Source organism: Temnothorax longispinosus, chromosome 7, assembly GCF_030848805.1.
Source record: "Temnothorax longispinosus isolate EJ_2023e chromosome 7, Tlon_JGU_v1, whole genome shotgun sequence".
NCBI lineage: Eukaryota > Metazoa > Arthropoda > Insecta > Hymenoptera > Formicidae > Temnothorax > Temnothorax longispinosus.
Window position 1 is genome coordinate 14420485 of NC_092364.1, and position 22889 is coordinate 14443373.

Below are 22889 nucleotides of genomic sequence, written 5' to 3' on the forward strand. Positions count from 1 at the left end.
GTTTAATAAATTCAGTCATTGAATTGATATTCTTCTCTAATCTAAATATCTAACTATATATAAGATCGTTCGACGCGGCATATGTTACATAGGGTAAGTTGAGATAAGATTCCATAGTTAAGAAATATTACAGAAATATGAACAAACTAATAGTCACAACCGCTTCGGAATTTTTGCAAGATATGATACTTTATAGCATCTTACTCTTATATCTAAATAAGATGCCACCTGTAAAGAGAAGGATGTAAGTACTGTGAGAAACATGCAGTACTGAATAGATTACGTGTATAATACGTATACAAAAACATAGAGTTATTTTTAACAATAAAGTTTAACTATTAACAATTAGTAAATACAATTTCAGAAAAATCAATATTTTTGTTTTAGACATATATTTATCGAATATTCACGATCTTTTAAAAAACTAAAATTGAATATAGGAATACAAAAATTGTACGTCAGTATTCATGTAAATAAAATAGCTCGTCACGCTAATGGTGTTTTTTTCCTGAAGTGGCATCTTACATTAGTAATGAAGAGAAGATGCTACCTCTGACTGCACACTGATATTATAGAAGAAATGGTTATTTAGGTTATGAGACAGCCATTTCACATGGTTTCAAACTAAATAAATTAATAAATTAATTAAAAGACGGCGATACGAGTCAAGCGCGGTACGTGGTGCGCAAATAGAGAATTAATAGTTACAGAAGTAACGAATTACAATGTATATACGTATATACATATATTCCAACTTAATAAACTCGGCGCCGATTATTTGTCGGACTTGAAACACAGCTATCGTTGGAACATTAATACCCTTCCCTCCCCGGAATTAAATCTATACGACTTAATTATTTAAAAAACTGTAAAAAAATTATTGCGAAAAATATTACCTCAGCCAGGATATTAAATGATATATTTAAATAAATTAAATAAATCCACTTCAATGAAAAGAGATTATAAAAGATCTTAACAAAGAAGAGTATATTGTAATACAATACTATAAAAAGCCTGCTCACTACTTGGTTTGAACAGATCTTCCCAAATTCTTTGGATTTAACACAATAAAATTGGAGAAGCTCGCATGTGTCACTCGTTGTATGAATCTCTCGTTAACGTCTAGAAAACATTATCATCTATCGGATAAATGAACGAAATATTAACAAAGTGGCATCTTCGACCTACTGGCATCTTCTTCCGATTTATCTTAATTAAAACTATTTTAATCTAATTAACTAGTGCATAACACGAGAGATTCTTTTATGCTAGTAACGTAAATCCGAGATCGTTGAATTAGATTGAAAAATAACTTCTCTTCTCCGCGACGATCATTCAATTCGTAACGATAACGCACGATAAAAATTCCGCCGCGTGACAGATTCAATTTTCCCGTGACCGACAACGTCATCGTCGAAACGGTAATAACGACGACTTTTTTTTCCTCACTGCGAAATTAAATTCTGACCGCGGCTGACGGGACGGTGCTTTTGTCGTACGAAATCGCGCGCGAATCTTTTTCCATCGATAGCCAATCGCCAATGCTCCGCCACTCGCCAATGCTCCGCCACTCGCCGGCGCGGCGGCGTGGCGGTGCGGCGTGGCGTTGAGATGTCCGTCAATCTTCCCGATCGATGGTTTGCATAATGCGAGCGCGTTAACGCGCGCAGATAGCGAGCAGTCCCGCTGTCACACGCCCGTTAATACCGGCGAATGCAGAATCGGCGGGGCGGTTGACGCGATGGAAAATTTAAGTTCGCCACGCCATCCTCTCCTCTCGCCTCGCTCGATTTAATGCCACCCGTCCGTGTCAGCCGTGTGGAGCGGACGACATGGAGTTTTCGGTGGGTCGGAGTCGTGTTCCACCGCCCGAGAAAACGATTATACCGGATCGTCTTTTTGGGGTACGCGCGCGCGCGGGGGACCACACACTTCGATCCTTCCTCGCCCTGCGACACACTCACGGAAAGTCATTATAAATAGAACTCGCGAGCCGGTTTTGGGCACCGTCGCGAATTTTTTGACGATATAAAAGAGACAACGCGCGAAGGACGGAGCGGGGTATTGTCTTCGCAGAAATAACTTCGCGTTTGCATGCATTTGCATTTAATTTAGCGGAATTTTGTTATTTAGATGGGATTTCTATTAAAAAATAATATTCCGAAAGGTTAAAGTATTTATTTCGAACTAAATTCTTGAAATATATTTTTTTCATAATTTATATTTATTTGATGTATCCCGCGAGATCTTGCGAGGAAATTACTTTTGGTTCTTTAAATATATAAAATAACGGTTTGTAATTGTTTGCAATTTAAATAGACTCTATTGCCTATTTTCTCTCATAATACGTATCTTTATCGAGCAAAAGAAACTATATTACATTTAACATGATCGAACACATGTTTGTTTTAATTCATTACTTATTTCTATTGAAATCACGTTGTTCGATTTCACTTCGGATCCTTATCATCGATACTCCAATATTGTGCGGAAATTAAAACCTTGCAGCAACATTTTAAATAAATACCATCGATCGACATATGTTACAAATTTGCAAAAAAATGTCCTGTAAATAAAAAAAAATGTATTTATTCGAATATCTACTACAAACATCTCACAACATATAACTTCTCTCGAAATAATATATCTTTTATGATCACGATCATATGTTGACTCACTCAAAGTCGATTCTTTTCAAAAAATTTTATAAAATTTCGTAATTTGCTCGCAAACAAGGAATTATTATTGTTAGTCACAATGAAAAAAATGTATAGATTGAAATTAGAATACACTGCCATTTATGGTCTGAACTTAGATCTTTTGTTAATTGTTAGTAGCCTAATATTATTTCTATGTGTGTATATTATTTACATTTGCCAACTTAATTGCGCGCCGATTCTTGGTCGGGCTTAAAACACAATTATTGTTAGAACATTAAAATTTCCTTCCCCTAATTAAATCGATATCGATTTAACTTAGATGCTATAAGCATCTAAATAACTGTAAAGAATTCTCTTAACAGTTCTCTTAATAATGTTTATAGATTGAGATACATTGACATTCGATCTGATCTCATTTTCTCGTAACGATAGAAAAGTGCGTTATACGCTCGTGAAATCTGCGTCTTGTCATTGCTACTCCACCTTCGGCTAATCATGCCATGCCGAACGAGCCGGTTGTTAACGATAAAGAGGCGCCTCCGCCACGCAGGTTGTAAATCTCGCGAAAGCAGCCATTATAACCGCGCGATCAGCCGCACTGCCGTGGAGAACGCAGCCGTGTTATCGTGCTCGGTTAATGACGAACGTGAGGTATGATTATTAGCACCTCGTGGATCAGTCGCGACGCAATTCCTCGATCACGCGTACTCATCGTAAATAGCTCTGCCGTTATTATGTTCCTCATTATCGAGGAAGATTATTATAATCATCCCCGCGTCGTAATAATGCAGGTTTATTGTGCCATTTCATTACAAGCGATATCTCATTTCGTCGCAATAAATGCGTCTCGCATAACCGACCGCCATCCCATCGTCGGCGCAATTGTCGCGAACTTATTGTCTTCCTCCGATCCTCCTTTTTCTCACGCTGAGAATATTGGTATGCCGAGAGCGTAACTCGCACTAAGTCTGCGAGAACGTTTCACGCGGCGGTTCCTAATCTGCAATTTAAGAAGAATACACACCCCGGCCGTATATAACTATACCTACCTATCCTCGGCGTAACGCCGAAAAGGAGCACCACTCTTAGTCGAGCATTTAAACGGTCCACGCAATTAGGGAAGGCGCTTCGCGCTTCATGTTTTATTCATGCCGGCCCCGGCGCAGAACTCTCTCTCTCCTTGCCTTGCTTTCGACCCCTCGAAGATTAAAACCGAAGCACGAGGCGGGCACAGCTTGAACGTATAAATGGCCGCGCGTATATACTACCCGTCCGACCCGTATCACCTGCGCGGGGATGATACGTGGTCAACTCCGAATACCTCTCACGATTTCCCGCCTATGTAAATCCGTTCGGTTATCGAGCCGGACCTTTGGAAATCTCGATAAGCTTCCGGATTTTCGATGATCTCGGCGAATGGCGCGAGTCGGAAAGCCCATTCCTATACGTTTATATCCGCGATTATTCATCATTTTCCTCGCGTTTTCTTACTGCACCGGCAAATAACATCTATTTTAATTTAAGCTATACATAATAACGACGATATACTGTAGTGACACCTTTTGTTATACCAGCATATGTACCTCGAATTCCTTTTTTTTTTAAACCAAGAAATTTAAGGTACTTTTTTATATACCAATTCTGCACTGAGAGCCGAAAAACACAGTAATAATTCCTGTATTTTTGCTCACTCTCAACTTTTAATCTTTCTTACAGTGACCATTACGCACTACTACAGTAAACATTCTCCCAGTAACCAGTACGGATTTCACAGTAACCATTACGATAAAGACCATAATTATTCCGGTGCAATATTTTAATCAAAAAGAAAATTCTTTTTTATTTTCAAATGGTTCTTATTTTTTTCTAATATTTTTATGGTTTAATTTGTATATATTTGTGGTTCTGCATATATTCTATTTTATTAATTAAAATTACGCACTGTTTTACAATTTTTTAAAACATTGACGGGAGACGGGATTCGAACCTAAGGAGGGTCCACATTATCGAGCCAAACCGCGAACCGAGTCCCGAACCGAATCTCGAGCAGAACTTGCAGACGAACCTCAAATCGAACTCCATCGCGAACCGCGAACATGAGTTAAAATTTTTTGAAGTCAAATCTTGTATTGAAATTTATAATAAAATTTATATCAATTCTTAATACATGTATGCAAAATGCATATTTATATTTACAATCGTATTTTTTAACATTGCAATATATATATTATAAATTTATTGCGTATTTATCAGGTTTAGAGTATGTTTATGCAATATTAATTCTAAATTTTGTTTTATGGTTTGAAAAGGAATTAAGTTTTGAATACAGGAAAATAATAAAAGCACATATACATATATTCACTCACCTTTTCCTGTTTCCATACTTTTTTTATTTTTGCTTTTTCTCTTTGCAGAGATGCCAATAATGTCGTCATCGTTTTTTTGCACATGTCACTATCACATTCGAGTTCTTTACTTATTTCTTCTTATAAAAAAAGTATGAGAACAGGAAAAGACGACTAAATATGTGTATACATATGCGTGCTTTTATTATTTTCTTGTATTCAAAGCTTAATTCCTTTTCAAACTATAAAACTATATTTAGAGTGGTACCAACTATATTTAATATTGCATAAACATACTCTAAATCTATGATAAATACGCAATAAATTTATAATATATATTGCAACGTTAAAAATACGATTGTAAATATAAATATGCATTTTTTTAATTGTTATAATGTTCGGGATTTTTAGCGTCCCGTATATAATAATCTTTTCTGCTCATAATCACTAATTAATTTTAAACATTTTTTATCAGACCATTCCATTTTGTCTATCAGTAGTCGTGTAGACTGCACATACGTGGATAGAATCAAATACAGCGACTGGGCAATTACTCACGTTTTCTTTCATCGTTCATTTTTTGTTTTTTGTCATTATTTGTCTAGCTCGAAGCTTAACTACCAGTCTACCACCCGACAAAGCGTATAATCTGATCATAAAAAGCATCTTTTGATGTTTCGTCGAAATACCGATTTTTGGTGGGACACTGCGAGCCAAACCGCGTATCATCAAAATCCTTGCAGATTCGTGGGGTGAGTACGCGATGGTTCGCACTGATGTTCGATTCGAGATTCGCGAGCCTCGCGCGAGCCCGTTGGCTCGACAATGTGGACGCATGATCGGCTCGCAACGAAGTTCGGCTCGCGATTCGGCTCGATAATGTGGACGCATGATCGGTTCGCGGCGAAGTTCGGCTCGCGGTTCTGCTCGATAATATGGACCCTCCTTAGATTCCGGAATGATAGCCTAATATTCGCTAACGCTGAGCTAACAATCTATTCTACAATAACTATTATGAATCTCATATATCTCTCTGAACTGCTCTGAACTCGTGCGATAGAACGAATATGGAGAGCCAACAGTAATGGTTACAGAATCGCACATGATTGAATGATGGAACTTCTCAGTAATTATTTTTTTTCTATTATTTCTTTCAGACAGTATATCACTTATGATCTTAATCTTTAGATATTACTGTGTTTTTTAGCAGATATTACTTTTTTTTTTAAGTAAGCATCTGTGTATTGAGATTAAAAGTTGAGAATGAACGAAAATTCAGAGACTATTACTGTTTTTCGGCTCTCAGTGTAGATCTTTTAAGCTTCATTAAGATGCAGTTCGGATTTACATTGCCTATAACCCGTATGACGTCAATGAAATAACATTTGAGGGAGAGAGAGAGAGAGAGAGAGAGAGAGAGAGAGAGAGAGAGAGAGAGAGAGAGAGAGAGAGAGAGAGAGAGAGAGAGAGAGAGAGAGAGAGAGAGAGAGAGAGAGCACAAAATCTCCGATTTCTCGCACACATAAACGCGATAATATCGGAATTCGGTGTGAGGACTTCGATGGTCGACCGCGCGTCGGTTGATCTTCCGATAGCGCGAGATGAACGGCGCTGGCGAGGAACTAACTCGATACTTTCACGTCTAATTAGATTGTTACTTTTATGAGCGGACGGGGCCGAGCTGAAGGTGCCGACTGCTTGAAATTCGATTTTTCAGAATTTCTTGGTAGTTTGTGTTTTTCAATCTCGGTTATTTAATAGTAAATTATCAAATTCTTCGCGTTCTTTTACTTTCGAATTTTTCATGAAAATACATTGATATAAAATAGCAGAAAATACTTTCGTGTGAAATTTATGTATAAATAAAAATTTATACATGTTTAAATATATTAATGTTTCTTTTAAGGGTACAATGTAACCAAAGCAAAAGTTAACGCGATACTCGATTGTTGATGATTATAGATTGAAATCGGAGAACCTCGGTGGCGCCTGGTGTCCTAAAAACCAAATCACCAAGGAAGCTCGGGAGTGGCTGGAGATCGACCTTCACACTATCCACTTGATCACGGCCACCGCTACCCAGGGCCGTTTCGGAAACGGCGTGGGTGTTGAATTCGCGGAGTACTATCTGCTGGAATACTGGAGGCCGCGACTGGGTAAATGGGTTCGGTATAGAGACATCAAAGGAGAGGAGGTGAGCGCCTTAACTTAATTAAAGATTCTCTATCGCGGCGCTAGATTACGGACACCGGTATAGAGTACTATTGCCGCGAAGTTGTTATCGACGTTTTCCGACCAAGTTCCTAAATCGGACTGATTGGATTCTCCATTACCCACCTATTAACCCTAATGGTACAATTTGTATCGTAAATTATTGGAAATTTAAATCGTAAACTGTGTAAGAAAAAGGAGAAATGGAAAAATTGTACTAACAATTCTTTTACTATATGATGTATGTTTTATTTTTCAATTTCATTTTTTTAAATAACGAGTAAAAATAAAATAACTAGTTAATTATAACCGAATAAGTAGCATTTACCTTGCCAGTCAATAATTAGCCTAAGAAGTAAAGTATCGACCCTATACTGGCAATAAGGGTCGATTAAAGTCTTTACTTCTAATTAAGCTACTTAATTATGTATACATATATCTTCTGCATATATTTCGTAATTCATAACCACTTTGCGATATAGAGGTGTGATAATAACGGAAAAAATAGAAACTTCATTCAACTGGATCACTTTTTTTCCAACTTCTTGTATTTTTATATCGAACATCAAGACACAACATAACGCGGTACGAAAAACCACGCATGGTTCTTTAGAACTGACAGACCACGCATCGGATCGATGCACGCGAGGCACACCACTTGGGCAAAAACATTCGCCGCTATCGTGATTTATGACGTGATGCCGACGCCGCCGATTCGCGCATTTACCGGCGCCCGCGCCAGTTGAGGCCGCAGCTGCCACGATTGCAACGAAACGATCGAAATAGACCCGCGATTTTATTGACCCAAAATAATCGTGCCATCGTTCCTCTGACTAAGCTATTGAGATCGTTATTCCGGAGCTGGGATAGGATGCAGCCCGTTCTATTTGAGAACGGTTAAAGCAGCGCGTATATATGCTCGCGCGCGGGACGAGCGCGCGAGTTCAAAGTGTTCGGCGATCAAGAATCGATTGCGGGGCGCGGGATTATCCTTGCTCGAAACGTAAGCCGCTTATCGCGAATCCGTAAGCTAATTTCGTACCGTCGGTGTGCGCCACTTTGTCGGGCCGCCGCCGTTCTACCAGCATGCCTCTGAGCCTTCCGCTCGTCTGCTCGCGAGCGAATCTGCTGCCGAGTCGGAGTCTCTCGACTAACGGGCGAAGCCCACGTTGAAGTATTAGCGGGAGCAGCTGCGGTGAGCGGAACGAGTTCGTGATGGACGCCGTAAAGTTAGGATACCGGCATTACCGTGTACTATGCATTAGCGGCAGTATATTCCGTTCATATCCATAGCGACGAGCCGCGATCGATGCGCCATTACTACGTTTATAGGGCATTTTCCAGATTGGACTTCTCACAAATGTTAAGGACTTTCAAAATCTCACTACAATACAGCGACCTGACAATCATTTTTATACGACAATTTGATAAACGACTCGTTTCGTCGAAATAATTTTACGATGGAAATTTTTCCCTTCTGAGCCATTCTCTCTTATCGGAGAAAGTAACCGTCTCCGAGATTCAAGGTACGGGTAGTGTTTTAAACGAAGGCTACCCCGCACACATCCGTCCGCAAACGATCAGGCAAGATCACTCGGAGTAGATTCTGTCCACATGATGGCGACCGCAAACATCAAATGTGCCCCGATACCGTTTACCTTTGAGGGAGCCGCACACACGAGTATCGCCGACGGCGACGGGACACGTTCCCGGTGAACTCAACGTCGTCTACCGTCGTCGGGGTAATGTTTATGGACCACGTCGCCGTCGCTATTACGACACTTTAAGCCTCGTTCGCTGGCGCGTCCCCTCGGGCACGATTCCGTGTAGCGATGCGACGCGTATCCCGTTCATTAATGCGGCGACGATCCCCGTCTCGCTTTACGAGACACTAAGAAGACCGGCGATACACGTTCCTGAAAGGCGAGACGAAAAAGCTCGCCTAACCACTAGGTAAATTGGCCATTCGATCAGCCCGTACCCTATACGTCCCCGCCGCGCCGCTCTCGTCCGGTTACGATCTTATTAATATTGATGGACCACTCGCGCCGGCGCTAATGCGTCGAGGGACCGCGCGCGGTGACTTCGGCGTTCCCCTTTGCCAGCGAGGAAGACACCTCGCGTGTGTCGCACGATTAACTTCGTGATTATTCAATACTTAATGATTAGCCCGCTCGGTTTTCTGCTTCACAGGCGACCCTCTTGAAAATACGGTCAGCAATCGAAACTTTGTGATTATTCAATTTGGCACGATTAAATTTGGCCAATCTGAAATGTATAGCGGTTTAGCGATTTGCATAGCGTGTAGAATATCGCGATCGGACTGACAATGAGATTTATATAATATATGTATATGCTCGAATTTTAGATTTAAATCCGCTATCGAATTCTAATTCGCTGCTTCAAAATGAATCTAAATATAGTCTAATAGACGTGTTGAATGATAGAGATTAATAAATTTTCGTCCCATTTCATTTGTTTACTTCAATTAACAAAAGTGCTTTTGATATACCTTTCAATAATCTTTCTGCTAAACAATTTAATACGCTCCTCCATCTTAATTCGATTACTTCGAAAATATGTCAGGGGGAGAAAAACGATCGAGAACATTATTAACTCAAAAGCGTGATTAATGGCGATGTAATTGGACAGGCGCTAACGTGACGTGAATCTAAAATTCTGCTCCGCGAACATAGTTCCTCGAGTATGTGACATATCCCGGCTCGTCACTATTCACGGCCTTGTTATCAACTCGGCGTACTTAGCCCTTTTGCAACAAATGCGAGGAGTTGCTCGCGCGGAAAATTACGCAAATTACCAATCGGCGGAAAGGAAAAAAAACGACAATGACGCGATTATTTCGGTATCTTATCGATTTGTCTCCCCGGAGAGCAGTTATCCGTTATCGATCGAACGTGTCTCTACATCTGGCATCCGATTACTATCTTGTTAATATTGATAGCCAGCTTGCATCGGCGCTAATGCGCCAGAGGATTGCGCGTCTTCGTCGCACGCTGCCGAAGACGCTGTCTACCCGTCATCGGCGCTCGACCGCGTAATTTCATGCAAACGCTGCGTAGCCTCTTCGATCCCATGATTATTCACCGCTTTACCGCCAAACACGATCCGATTACTAACCTTGATTCATTTTTCCTCGTTATGGAAAAGGTCCATTAACGATTAAGAATTAATTTGGAATTAATTTACTTTTTGCTGCGTCTGGAAAAAAAGTCAGGAAAATTGAATTGCCGTTAAAATTGCTAAACAGATTTGCTACTAAATATTTTTATATACCTGAAAATTCTCCTGGAAATTATTTGTCATTACAATATTATGTTAATATTACACATCGACGCGACTTTGACGCGGAAACATTCTCCACTGCTATTTGTTCAAAGTGTTGCAAATAACAAAGCAAAGGACGGATATTGCAATTTTCCCTACGAGAATCAAGGGAATGTCTTTTCTCCAAGGGTAGACATGAAGTAGTTGTGAGAGAAATCCGATTAATTATTGTACGGAGGAAATGAGATTAACTAGGCAGACGCTCGTAGAAGGAAGCGAAATTTTTGCTTCCGCAGCAAATATACCCGAGACAGCAAATATTCCCTTTCCCGCGTCACGCGCCGCGGGAAGTTTTTCCAGGGTTTTGCGGAGATATCCGGACGAGAAAGAGAAGGAGAGAAAAAACGTTCTACAAAGACTCGCGCGCTGCGCCGAGACGATAAGAAACCACGAGGTCTTTAACAGTTTCGGGGACAAGAGAGGAGCGCTAACGTATTCTGACGTGTGCACTTGTGCGTGTGGGATGCAAAGTGCATACGCCGCGCCGTCGCATAACGCGTACACACGCGCACACGTGTATACGCGCCCGCGCTAGCGTAAAATGACGTGAATAGTACCACGTAATGCTAATAATAATTGTCACGCGAAGGGGGACGAAAGACGGAGGCACTCCAGCTTCAAAAGGCCGCCAGAGGTAATTAAAGCTTGAGGCGCGACCTTTCTCTCGCACTTTCTCTCCGTCTTTCACCCTCGTTCGCGCCCGCGCGCGCTCATTCGCCAAGAAAGAGAAAACACACCATCCAATTCCTGCCACCGGCTCTCTAGCGCGCTCTCGTCTCAATAATAAATACCCCACGTCAAAAACCGACCCCACTTCTCATTAGTCTACGCGCGCCACGGCGTGCTCCCATCGTTCGCGCTCCATCGACGGACGGGAGATTAAATAGATTTTCTTGGAATCTCTCTCCGGTGCAGTTAAATTCGCCCGAGCGCAGCTTGCGCAGTCCGCAGCCCGCAGGAAATGGTATACGTTCTGCGTAGAGAAGCTTTCTCGAAACGACGATATTTTTTTCTCACCGTAGTTCCGGTTTTGAGCACAACCGTGCGTCATCGTGCCATCAAAATATCGCAATTAACGCAAATTAAATATATTCGCGAACGAGAGTTTGGTAGAAAATAATTATAAACGAATGCACGGTGAAAAAAGGCGTTAAGATATATGCTTTAAAAATATTATTTATTAAAAGTACATAGTTATTTTTAGTGAAAAATTATTATCTTTCTTTTATTTTACACGAGCATTTTTTTTCCTTCCAGATAACGCCTTATCTTAATTTCCCGGCAACATCCGTAATTAATTTTCCAAACTTACCTACATTATTCCGGGCATACTGCCGCTAAACTTTTTCTTGAAAGCATTAATTACTCCTTTAGTGGCAACTTTTCATGTTTAGCACACATTTTCGTGTTTCACGCGCGACATCGGCGTACTTTTAATCAGCGCATCAAAATCCACTCGTTAAACTGCAAACATCATTAGCGCGACAAATATTGCCCAAAAACAGTTTGTGGATTTTGATTGCAAATAAGTTAAGGTATACATTCTAAATTCACGTGTAGTGTATCTTTCATGTTTGCATTTTTTGAACTGCTCAATTTTAAACGTCGATTGTTTGAACAAAGATATGACTCTAATATTTGCGTTATTTATGTATATTTTTATTGCTGAAGAGAAAGTATACGATATGATAGAAAAATTATTCTCGATCGCAATAAAATACAGACTTAATCTTCTAAAGGACACCGTCAGAGGAAGAATAAAAGGGGAAGATCCTGTCCATTGCACAAAGAGGACAACATATGGATATCTTCTACTCCCTGCGGACCGCACGTTGCGTCGTTGGACATACGCCGGAAGAACATCCACAAATTGACCGAGCTTATATTGTTAAAAATGTTCACGTTCGCAACTATTGTATCTTGTTTTCTGTCTTCGGCCGAAAAATAAAAGGCGAGGGCCGCTTATCGATTATCGAACGACTTGCGGACCGTTGGAAAACTGCTTGAAAAATATAATCGACGAACAGCTCATTCACGTCAGTAAACATTTTAATAACGTGTTTACCGGCGATTTTCGCCAATGATGTTTGCAGGGTGTGCGCGCCACACTTAAAATACAAACAGACTCGCGAAAGGTGCTTCGTAGCGTCGAGAAACTATCCTACTTATTTTTTCCCGCTATCTGCATAGTTTTTAATGAGCGTCTCGCGCCTCTTTTTTTTACCTTTTAGCTCGTTATCTTGTTTAGCGCGACGTAAGTAGTTAAAAAGAGACGTCCTACTTTTAATAGGTGTCAAAAGTTAAAAGCATATTCGAGACGTCGGAATAATGTGACGGTGACGAATCACTTTTGGCGTGAAACGTAAAAAATATATATGTGCTTCGTGAAACTAAACTGAAAATGTTGGTGTATATTATATATGACTCTCGTGATTGTGTGACGAAAATATAAAAATAGGATTATTACGGGGAAGCGTATGAACGACAAATATATCGGATTTGCAATTTCTCTTTCATGTAAAAGTGATAAAAATCTTCGAAACAACGCCCGTAAAAAAGTATGCTTAATCAGAATGGCCCCATTTAACATTCAAAGAAGCGACATATCTGGTATATGCCATCAGTTTTGAAACGACTCTTAATCACGGTCCTCGACGGAGAGTACAACGAACCCGCGGCAACTGACATGTCACCCTCTTTTTCCACCAGATTTTAACGCCGAGTGTTCTATGCGTTACATTTTAAAACGACACTTAATCACGGAAGTTCATGCAGTAACGCGACTATCAGCGGCACGAATAACGCTTTTCTAGTTGGCTATCGATGAAGTGGATAATATCGATTCCCCGCAACATTGTACATATAGAACTTGATTCAATTTGATGTAATACTCAAATGTCAAAAAATTCTCCATTAATATTTATTAATCATAAATATAAAATTTTTTAAATATGTAAAAGCAAAAAGACTTAGGAATAAAATTTAAATGTCGATCTGAATAAAGTCTAACGATTTCGTTAAAGTCAAATGAATTGGATTTATACGAGCCTTTAGAGTTAAATATTTAAAAGTCTCGTAACTCAATCAAACGTGATGGTTAATCGATACAAAGTCGAGCAAAACACTCACTCCAGTAACAACCGTACATTGCGCCGACTTTTACGCCCTATGATTATACGATACACATTCGTCTTCCGAGCGAAGTCGAATCGTCTATAATTAAAGAGTACGCACTTCGAAGTAATGACCTTCTCGCAAAAGCGATGATCACGGGAATGCTCGTAGACGGTAGATATATATATAAGTGGTAGGTTTTAGCCCTTTGATCCATCATTATCTTGTCCGGTGACGAACCGACTTCTAGCTGGGGCTTTCCTCCCCACGGTGAGGTCGAGCGGGTGAATTCTGTGCGGAAATCCGATAATTGTCGGGGGGGGGGGGATAAGTGCGTGCGACTGGGGGTGCGTGAGGAGACGGATGTGTGCGTGCAGAGCGGACGGACACGCAACCGACGCTCTTGCGTTGATTTCCGGCGCTCGATCCCGGTAAATCACGCACTGTTTCCAGGTAGCCGCGACGACTGGGGGCGTGGAGGACGGAGAAAAAAATTAAAGGAGACAAGGGAGCGATATTGCCGGGCCGCTGCGATGATGCTCCGGGGGTCGCGATGGCGCACGCACAGGAAGCCGAGAACATTAGCAAAACGCTCGCCTCTGTCCACGGGATAATTCACGCGCATCACGACACACGCGTGCGCGCGCGCTTGCCCGGCACTCGCGGCGTGTACATACCTATAATTGTAATTGCAAGTGTAACCAAGAGCCCGGCCGGTACGTTGATACGAAAGCGATAGTTCTGTCGTCGAAACGAGATACGTTTACGCGCTTGATCAACGGCGACTACGATATGTCCTGCGAATGCAATATTGGGTAATAACTCGAATCATGATAACGGCGAGCGTTAACGTTCCGCTTTTACTGCACATCAAGGCCGACAGATTTAATAGGAGATAAAGGTAGGCGCGGATTTTCGAGAGGAATATAGTAGGACCGCTTCTGGAGAAGATTGCAGTCACAGTTAACGGTAAAGTGGCAGTCTTTCTCTGGAATATCCTCTTATTTTTATTACGTCTTTTGACGGTAGATAAAGTTTCGATATAAGACCATTTTTTTATAAGAATATTATGATTAAATTATAGATAACATTTGAGAGGCTTATTCGCAGTTTTTGCGAGATTCACGTGTTAGATCTCTTTTATTATTTCCTATAAAAGGAGATCTTTTAAGATGCAAAAGATAAGAAATTTATGACGGAGAATGTAATGAAAACGCGAGGGAACTGTGTCTTTCCTCCCACCAAACGAAGAATTTTTCTCTTTATTTGAGAGAACCGAATCGGGTCATACATCGTCCAAGCAACACACATTTTTTTTTTAAATAAAAAAAAGGACGAATATTTTTTGCAGATAAAAGTTCGATGGAGGCGGAGTAGTAGAACCATAATCGGTAATAGGTATGACGTCCTAAAAATATCGGCCCATCGACGAACGAAATTCCGATAGCGTCATTCAAGAGAAGTGCACGAAAATATTCGCGGAGGCAGCCACCGCCACGACATGCATGCGCCGACGCAATAAATTCGTTTTATACGGCGCTTCGACAGGCAAAAAACGAACACGGGCATAAGTTATGAACACTTCAAAATCGCACACGAGGAATAAGAAGAGCAGAGGTTCGCTTGGCTCACCAAATTTTTTCGTCGACCTCCTTTCGATGCCACCTAAAGCGCCCAAAAAACCGTAATCAAACCGTCAGAGCGAGCATTCGCGAAATAGGTTGTAAAAAGTTACGCGGAGAAGTAAAAAAAAATAAATAGAGTATTAAGAAACTTAAATTACGTATATTATAGACAGAAAAGAGATGTTATGTGTATCCACTATCCAGTATATTGAGAATTTGAAAGGTTTCGAATAAATAAATATTTTTGTTACAAGATTAACGCGTAGAACTCTCCTTGTTTTGAATTATCTTTTGAATTTTTAGAATTATTTTCTTGCCATTTTTAAACAGCTTTGAAAGTTATATTTACGGATACGCGCAAAAATTGGAATGGCCAATTTTTACGTGACGATCGCGATAAAGTCTCGCGAGCGCGACTCACTTCTCAAATGGGATCTGAATTTAGAAAGTTTATAACCGCATCTAGCATCCTCGAAATGCACTTCGATCGTGACGCCATCGGAGATGCATATTTACGAGATACACTTCCGCCGTAAACTGCGCGTGCAGCCATTACGATTTGAAGAAGCCGTCACGATAAAGTTCCATCGGGCTGCTGCTGCATCTTCTTGACTCTTTTACATTGTGTGCATCGCCCATTTCCATCGCCCGCGCCGTGCACTTGTTTCTATCTCGAGAAAGTGCCAGCTGCATAATTTTGCAACGCCCGCGCCGCCGCCGGTGCAACGCGATAGACGTATAAGAGCCGACAGATGTCCCATCTCGTGCTCGGTCACGTCATCCGGTTGTCATTCGTTTGCAAAATGGCTCGCTGTTTTCATTTTCTGTTCCGTCGACGTTCCTTAATCCTGACATAGAAAAGCGCCTTACGTTCCGTCCAACGTTCCCTCATGCATTTTATACTAACGATTCCGACGTCTTTTATCTACGATAAATTTATCACGATTATCCATTTTCTGTTTGAGAATAATTCACGAGATAAAAAGTATTTGAGATTTACTTGTATATTCTTTTTATAGTCATATACATATATATATATATATATATATATATATATATATATAATTATATTTTTTAAATATAAGAACATATTCCCTATTACTAATCTATTACATCAAGCCTACGCTACGAATTGTTGTCTATAATTCTGGACATGGCAGTACAACGTAACGTTAAATATGCATATTCTCGTGATACAAGATCTGATAAACATTCCTTGAGACTGTTACAGCTCGATAATACCTATAATCGTTACTTAACATTTGACCTTTATGCTTGGGCACGCAGGTGGATACACGCAGGCACAAAGGATGAAAATAGAAGAAGCGGGAAATTACGTTGGAAAAGCACGTATAGATATTATCCGCAGCGGTATCTTATAATGAAAATTATCGCTAAACTTTTCGAAATATTTTTTCTCGCAATTCAGATAACACGAAATAATAATTGCTTATCTCGCGCGAGCGGCTCTTTAAATAATACATACGAATATCGTGATGCGTAACGGTACCATGTACACATATCATGAATCATTGTGCATTTGTGTAATGACGCCAGGGTGAAGCGCATTTAATTCGACGATTTACATATGATGATTAGATGATTAATAGCTCGTGAAAATGGTAATTACGCTCATGAATCAACAATCTAATGCAAATTAATAGTACGATATAAAACGAGAATGACAGATATTATATACGTATTTAATATTATTATAATTAAGTTTGCTGCAGTCCAGTTAATTTCATGATTGATAATATTGCCAAACATATGAGATATTTTGACAATATCCGAACTACTTCATCATATTTCTAGTTTAGCTTCTCTGGATCTGCAACAAAAATATTAACGGCACCAACAAACATGAGTTTTAATTTGATTTTTGACATTTCAATATTATCGAGTTGTTTGCAAAAATAGATACGTTCGAATACTTATTCGACCCTGCAAGATCTTGATGTTACCCTGTTGCGAAAACTGGCGGCAACATAACGCGTAGCTGAAATAGGTCCCTCGTTGCCATAAAATGAGAAAGAATCGACCCCCGGACACGGAGAGTTTTTCACCCAGGGTGCAGTAAGCTATCCGGTGGTAAGGCGGTAAGGGCGCGCCTTTGGGAGTACTTTCGAAGTGTCTGTTTCTGGGAAAGGAGGGAACGGCAGCGCGGATCTGGGAAGGGAAGGTAGGGAAGCAAAGGTTGCCAGTGAAAACCCAAGAAACGCTTTTACGTCTCGGTAATTGAACTCCGCTATATGTGTGCCGGAAGCAAGTTGGGCTGGTTATACGCCAGCGATTCGAGGCAGGGGGCGAATAGTGTTTTCCGAAAATTGTAGAGCCATAGAAACGTCATTTGAAGGTAGCAATTGCGAGTTGTGAAGAGCGCGGGGCCGCGAAATAGGAAATATAAAGTCCGAGCCGATGGGTGAACAGGGTGAAAATAGGTCAGTTGCTTAGCCCGCGATATATGGCGGTACTGAACCCATAAAGATGTCCCGAAGGACCACGGTTAGGGTATCTTGACACGGGGTCCCGCGCGGCGCAGGCACGTCAACGGTAGTATAGTAGTAGAGGTCGGCGCATGGGTGCACCGAAAAGTGGTAGAAGGTGGCTGAAGGCTAGGAACGTGTGTTCAGCCACGAGACGTGAGCGGAATGCGTTGCGCCTGCCGTAAAACGTTTTGTCGCGCAATTGTTGCAAGCTCCTCGCTACAGGACGAAGTCCTGCATCCACACGTTCATAGCTGAACATTAACATATGAACATTAACATATATAATTTACGCCTACTCTGAGAAAAAACGTGCGTTTATAATTGAATGTATGTGTTTGCACGTGGAGTTGTATATTTTTTTTCTCGTTAAAGACTATTCAATAAATTCGAAATTGTGTTTTTTTACGGAAAGAGTGACTAAAAATTGCCGTTATTGTATAACTAGTAACATTTCAATCTTTATCGTTAAGCATCTTGCTCACCAAGCTTCAAATTAAGATTCTGTCAAAGTACACATAAGTATAATCGATCTCTTGTTATCTTGTTTCCATTCGGTCGCTTAATTCTCAATGTCCAACGACTCAATAATTAACCGCGCCGAAGAGACATTGCCTTCGAGCTCGTCGGAGAGTTTATAATTATAGGAGAGAAAACACATATCTTCCGATACACCCTGTATAATACGTGCCCTCTAACCCGGCATATACATATAGGTACGTGTATATGTATGCGCATACCACACGTACCTGTGTATATAAGCGTACCTGGCTATCTACTCACCATGGGCAACGCCACTTCGCGTGATCCCGTGGGACCGTGCCACTCGCCCGCGCGCGCCCCGCACCCTCTGTACACCGTATACCACCACCCTACACACCACCGCCGGATAAACCGCTTATTTTATTCATAAACCCACAACGTGGAATCAATATTGCACCGTCGCCCCGGCACACTCGAGGAGAGAGAGACGTCGTCAACGACGGCAACACGTTCGCTTGCCTCGACGGGGATCAGGGAATGCGGACGGCGGATGTTTAACTCAACCCTCTCTCGTCCTCTCGGTTACTCTCCTGTCTGCGCCCCCCGCCGCGCCGCGCGAACCCTTCGTTCGATTCTGCTGGCTTTCTGGGAGAGAAGAGAGAGAGAGAGAGAAAGAGAGAGCGAGAGAGAGAGAGAGAGAGAGAGAGAGAGAGAGAGAGAGAGAGAGAGAGAGAGAGGAGAAGAGAGAGAGAGAGAGAGAGAGAGAGAGAGAGAGAGAGAGAGAGAGAGAGAGAGAGAGAGAGAGAGAGAGAGAGAGAACGAGTAGAGGAGAGCAGAGAGAGAGAGAGAGAGAGAGAGAGAGAGAGAGAGAGAGAGAGAGAGAGAGAGAGAGAGAGCGAGATAGAGAAGAGAGAAGTAGAGAGAGATAGAGAGAGAGAGAGAGCATCGAGAGAGAGAGAGAGATAAGAGAGAGAGAGATCTCTCCTATCTCGATATCGCTAGAAGAGAGAGATCTCTATCTCTCTCTCTAGATCTTCTCTCTTCTCTAGAGATCTCTCTCTCTCGATCTCTCTCTCTCTCTCTCTCTCTCTCTATCTCTATCTCTATCTCTATCTCTATCTCCATCCGTGCGTCTCTGTCGGACCTAATGCGGTGGAATGTAGGGTGAAATTAGTCCTTAGCCCCCGTCTGATCCCGTGGAACGCGATGTCCATTCTATGACAACATATCCGAGTACGGGAGAAAAGAGAGGAGAGGCGGCATTTCGCGCTGCTGAATTTCGCAGGCATTGTCCAGACGATATAAATGTCATCGGCTACTGCCAGACAATCGCGACGTTCCAAACGGGGATATAAAGTAACGCGTCCGAATGCTTTTTCCGACCTGCCGGATTATATCCGATTGATATACCACGTGAGGACACGTTGTACGTGGATTTGCAAAGAACGTCACAAATTCATTAACGTAGCGAAAAATTTGACGGCAAGATTCGGTTTTACCGAGACAGTTTATCGACAGTACAGACTTCTTCCCTTTTACGTATGCATAAGACGCCACGCTGAAGTTACAGCTATCGGCCGGCTCAAAAATGTACGGTATATTAAAAATTCTTATCTCGCAGACTGTTGGCGCACATAAAAGTCCGGTGTTTTGCATCCACGAGCTACTCGCGTATACATCGGCGGCATCGTCCGATATGCGGCGGTACAAAAAGCGCGGCATGGCACGGGCGGGAATGGCGCACGTACTCAAATATCCGACAGTCCGAGGTTAACGTATAACGCCGTTGCGGAAAGAAAGCTAATGAGACTCCGCCGACCAGTGGCGGTGTGTCTGGCAATGCTCAAACGCCGTTTGTCGGACCGAAAACTGAAATTGTCCTGTACTTGAACCGACGCTTTCTGTGCTTTCAGGTAATACCGGGTAACACGAACACGTATTTGGAGTCCAAGCGCGAGCTGGAGCCGCCTCTGTGGGCGAGCAAGATCCGTTTTCTACCCTACAGCTATCACAGACGGACGGTTTGCATGCGGGTCGAGCTCTACGGGTGTTACTGGAGCGGTAAGCTGTTTGCACTCGCCAATTTTCGTGAAACTTGCGCCGCGACCCGGTACACCCGCCGCCGCCACCGCCGGACTGTCCATTAACCCTGATACCGGCGTGCCCAGAGCAAATTTGCTTTTCAAAATCTTGCTCGTATAATTCCGTTTTCGCCCGGAAATCGAATTAGTTATACGGGCGTCGAATGGGTGTGCTCTCAATGCCGGAAATGCGGTAAATCATTAGTGCGCGTGTTAGACTATAAAGTCACTCGGCGAACGCACAAATGCGCTTGTACGAGCAGTTTGTTTCATAAGTAGCTTAAAAGATCAAATATGAGCTTAAAATGTAGAAAAGTATATCAATCTCTGATTTTTTAAATATTCTCGACACTTAATTCGGGAACGAACGCTTGGAGTGATTTTTACATCCCAGTATTGAAAAAATAAAGCTCACGTCATAGTAATTTTAATATGCTTCTTTTGCTTTGTAAATATTTTTTTGTTAAGTAAAGAAATGTTAAGTAAATTTATATACATTATTGTCCTCAAATACTGATAAATTATAGAACAATTAAAAATATGCAATATGTATAGTTAATAACGATAACTTTTAATTGGGGTGTAAAAATCACTTTACAGGTAACCATTTATGCAAAGAAAATTAGGCGCCCATTCGGATTAATACAATGCATAAAAGTATTTGCATATAACATTAGATTATGTGTAATATTACTATCATATTCAGTATGTAAATAATTAATTTTGTAAGCGAACTCGATATCACGTTTTTTTTTACATAATATAGCAATTTTCGTTTATATTTCATGCTATGCTAGGTGTTAAAAATATTATTGGAAACCGTATACCACGTATAAAATGTATATTACTTATTTGTATTAATGTACATTTTATATATCTGTCATAAAGAAATAAAAAAGGTCGTGTGATTTACTCCCGAACAAATCGAAGACAGTATCGTCAATAGAAAGGTCAACAACGTATCTTGACTCTTCCTCCCGCAGACGGCGTGGTATCCTACTCGATGCCCCAGGGCGATAAAAGGGGCAACGGATGGGAATTCTTCGACGCGACCTACGACGGGCACTGGGACGGCGAGCTGCGCCGTGGCCTGGGTCAGCTGACGGACGGCAGAACGGGGCCTGATAATTTCAAAATGTACTACGAGAAACAGAACGATCGCGCCCAGGGCTGGGTGGGCTGGAGGAACGACAGCCGCGGCCAGCCGGTCGAGATCAAGTTCGAGTTCGACAAAGTCAGGGAATTCTCCGCCGTCCATATCTACTGCAATAACGAATTCACCCGAGGTGTCCAGGTTCGTACATTACAAACATTATATATTTGTAAACAAAAAAATAATGGATATCTGTATTTTCAAGAATATAATTGGAATGAGACTACAAAAATAAGGTGTAACTGAATATCACGCGGGTTTTGCCCGCTGTAAGAACAATCTCGAATCAGTTATACAACTCGTTACATTTGTACCGACGCGTCGCACAGTGGGGGAAAAAGCACCTTTTGTGGACAAAATTCGACCGACGATCGAATTCTTAACGGATTTTAAAGTTTTTTTTTTTAATTTGTTGGTAATTGAACAGGCTATAAGTATGTTGTGCGTAAATTTTGATTACGGTCCAAATTAAAGATGGCGGAACCAATAAAGTGGGCATAAAATATGAAAACTGCGCGATTGCAATTGAATTCGTAACAAAACGTGCAAGTATCTACGTAATAATGTTATTATGTGTTTGTATAGTCGATAATTACAAATCTGTAGGTTGAATAAAAAAAATGGCGAATCCAAAATGGCGGAAAATTACAAATAGTCAGATTTTCATAAAAATTGGTTTTAATGGGTTTTCGGAGTCGCTGATTATGAATTTGTGATCAAAATGAGCTCTGTAAAGAGTCTTTTAAGGTTACTGATTTCATATATCTGGAAAGTATGGACCAGAAAGTATGGATCTTTTTTCTACAAGGACTGACTGACTGACTTTTGTTATATTACTTCATGTAAATGCTATATAAGTACATTATATCATGAAGCAATAAGTAAGCCCCTTTACCAACGTCAAGGTATCAGTCATGAAAAGGGTTTGGGGTTATATATATATTTTTTTGGTTTTTAATATTTTTAGAATTTTTTTTACATTTTATATTTTTTATTTTATAATACACAAACAAGAATTAATTTACATTTGTACATAATTTTTCACATTTTGGGAGTTATATAGTATAGTTGCGACTCGGATAGTGGGTGTTTGGGGGGGGAGGGTACGCATCGCGTTCGGCCAGGTTCGGACAGTATAGACGAAGATACAACCTCCCACTACCCGAGTTTCGGGTGTTTGGGGGGGAAAGGTACGTATCGCGGCTCACCCGTCCGAACCTGGTCGAACGCGATGCGTACCTCCCCCCCCAAACACCCACTATCCGAGTCGCAACCTCAGTATATGTTTACAACACGATCCGTGCGCGGACGGAAGCAATTCAGCGTTCCTTTACTTGAGAAATTAATTTCTGGATAGTATATAAGTACCATGATAACGCATTTCGA

General features: G+C 41.2%; 1 protein-coding gene across 1 annotated transcript in view; it reads left to right on the top strand.

Moving 5' to 3' along the window:
* The window catches only part of LOC139816837 (discoidin domain-containing receptor 2), a 194176-nt gene that overhangs the window by 108607 nt on the left and 62680 nt on the right, over positions 1-22889 (top strand). Inside the window, exons 4-6 of the mRNA XM_071784603.1 lie at positions 6968-7199; positions 20183-20330; positions 21334-21644. Of these exons, the coding sequence (XP_071640704.1) occupies positions 6968-7199; positions 20183-20330; positions 21334-21644 (691 nt within the window). The remainder of the gene's footprint in view (positions 1-6967; positions 7200-20182; positions 20331-21333; positions 21645-22889) is intronic.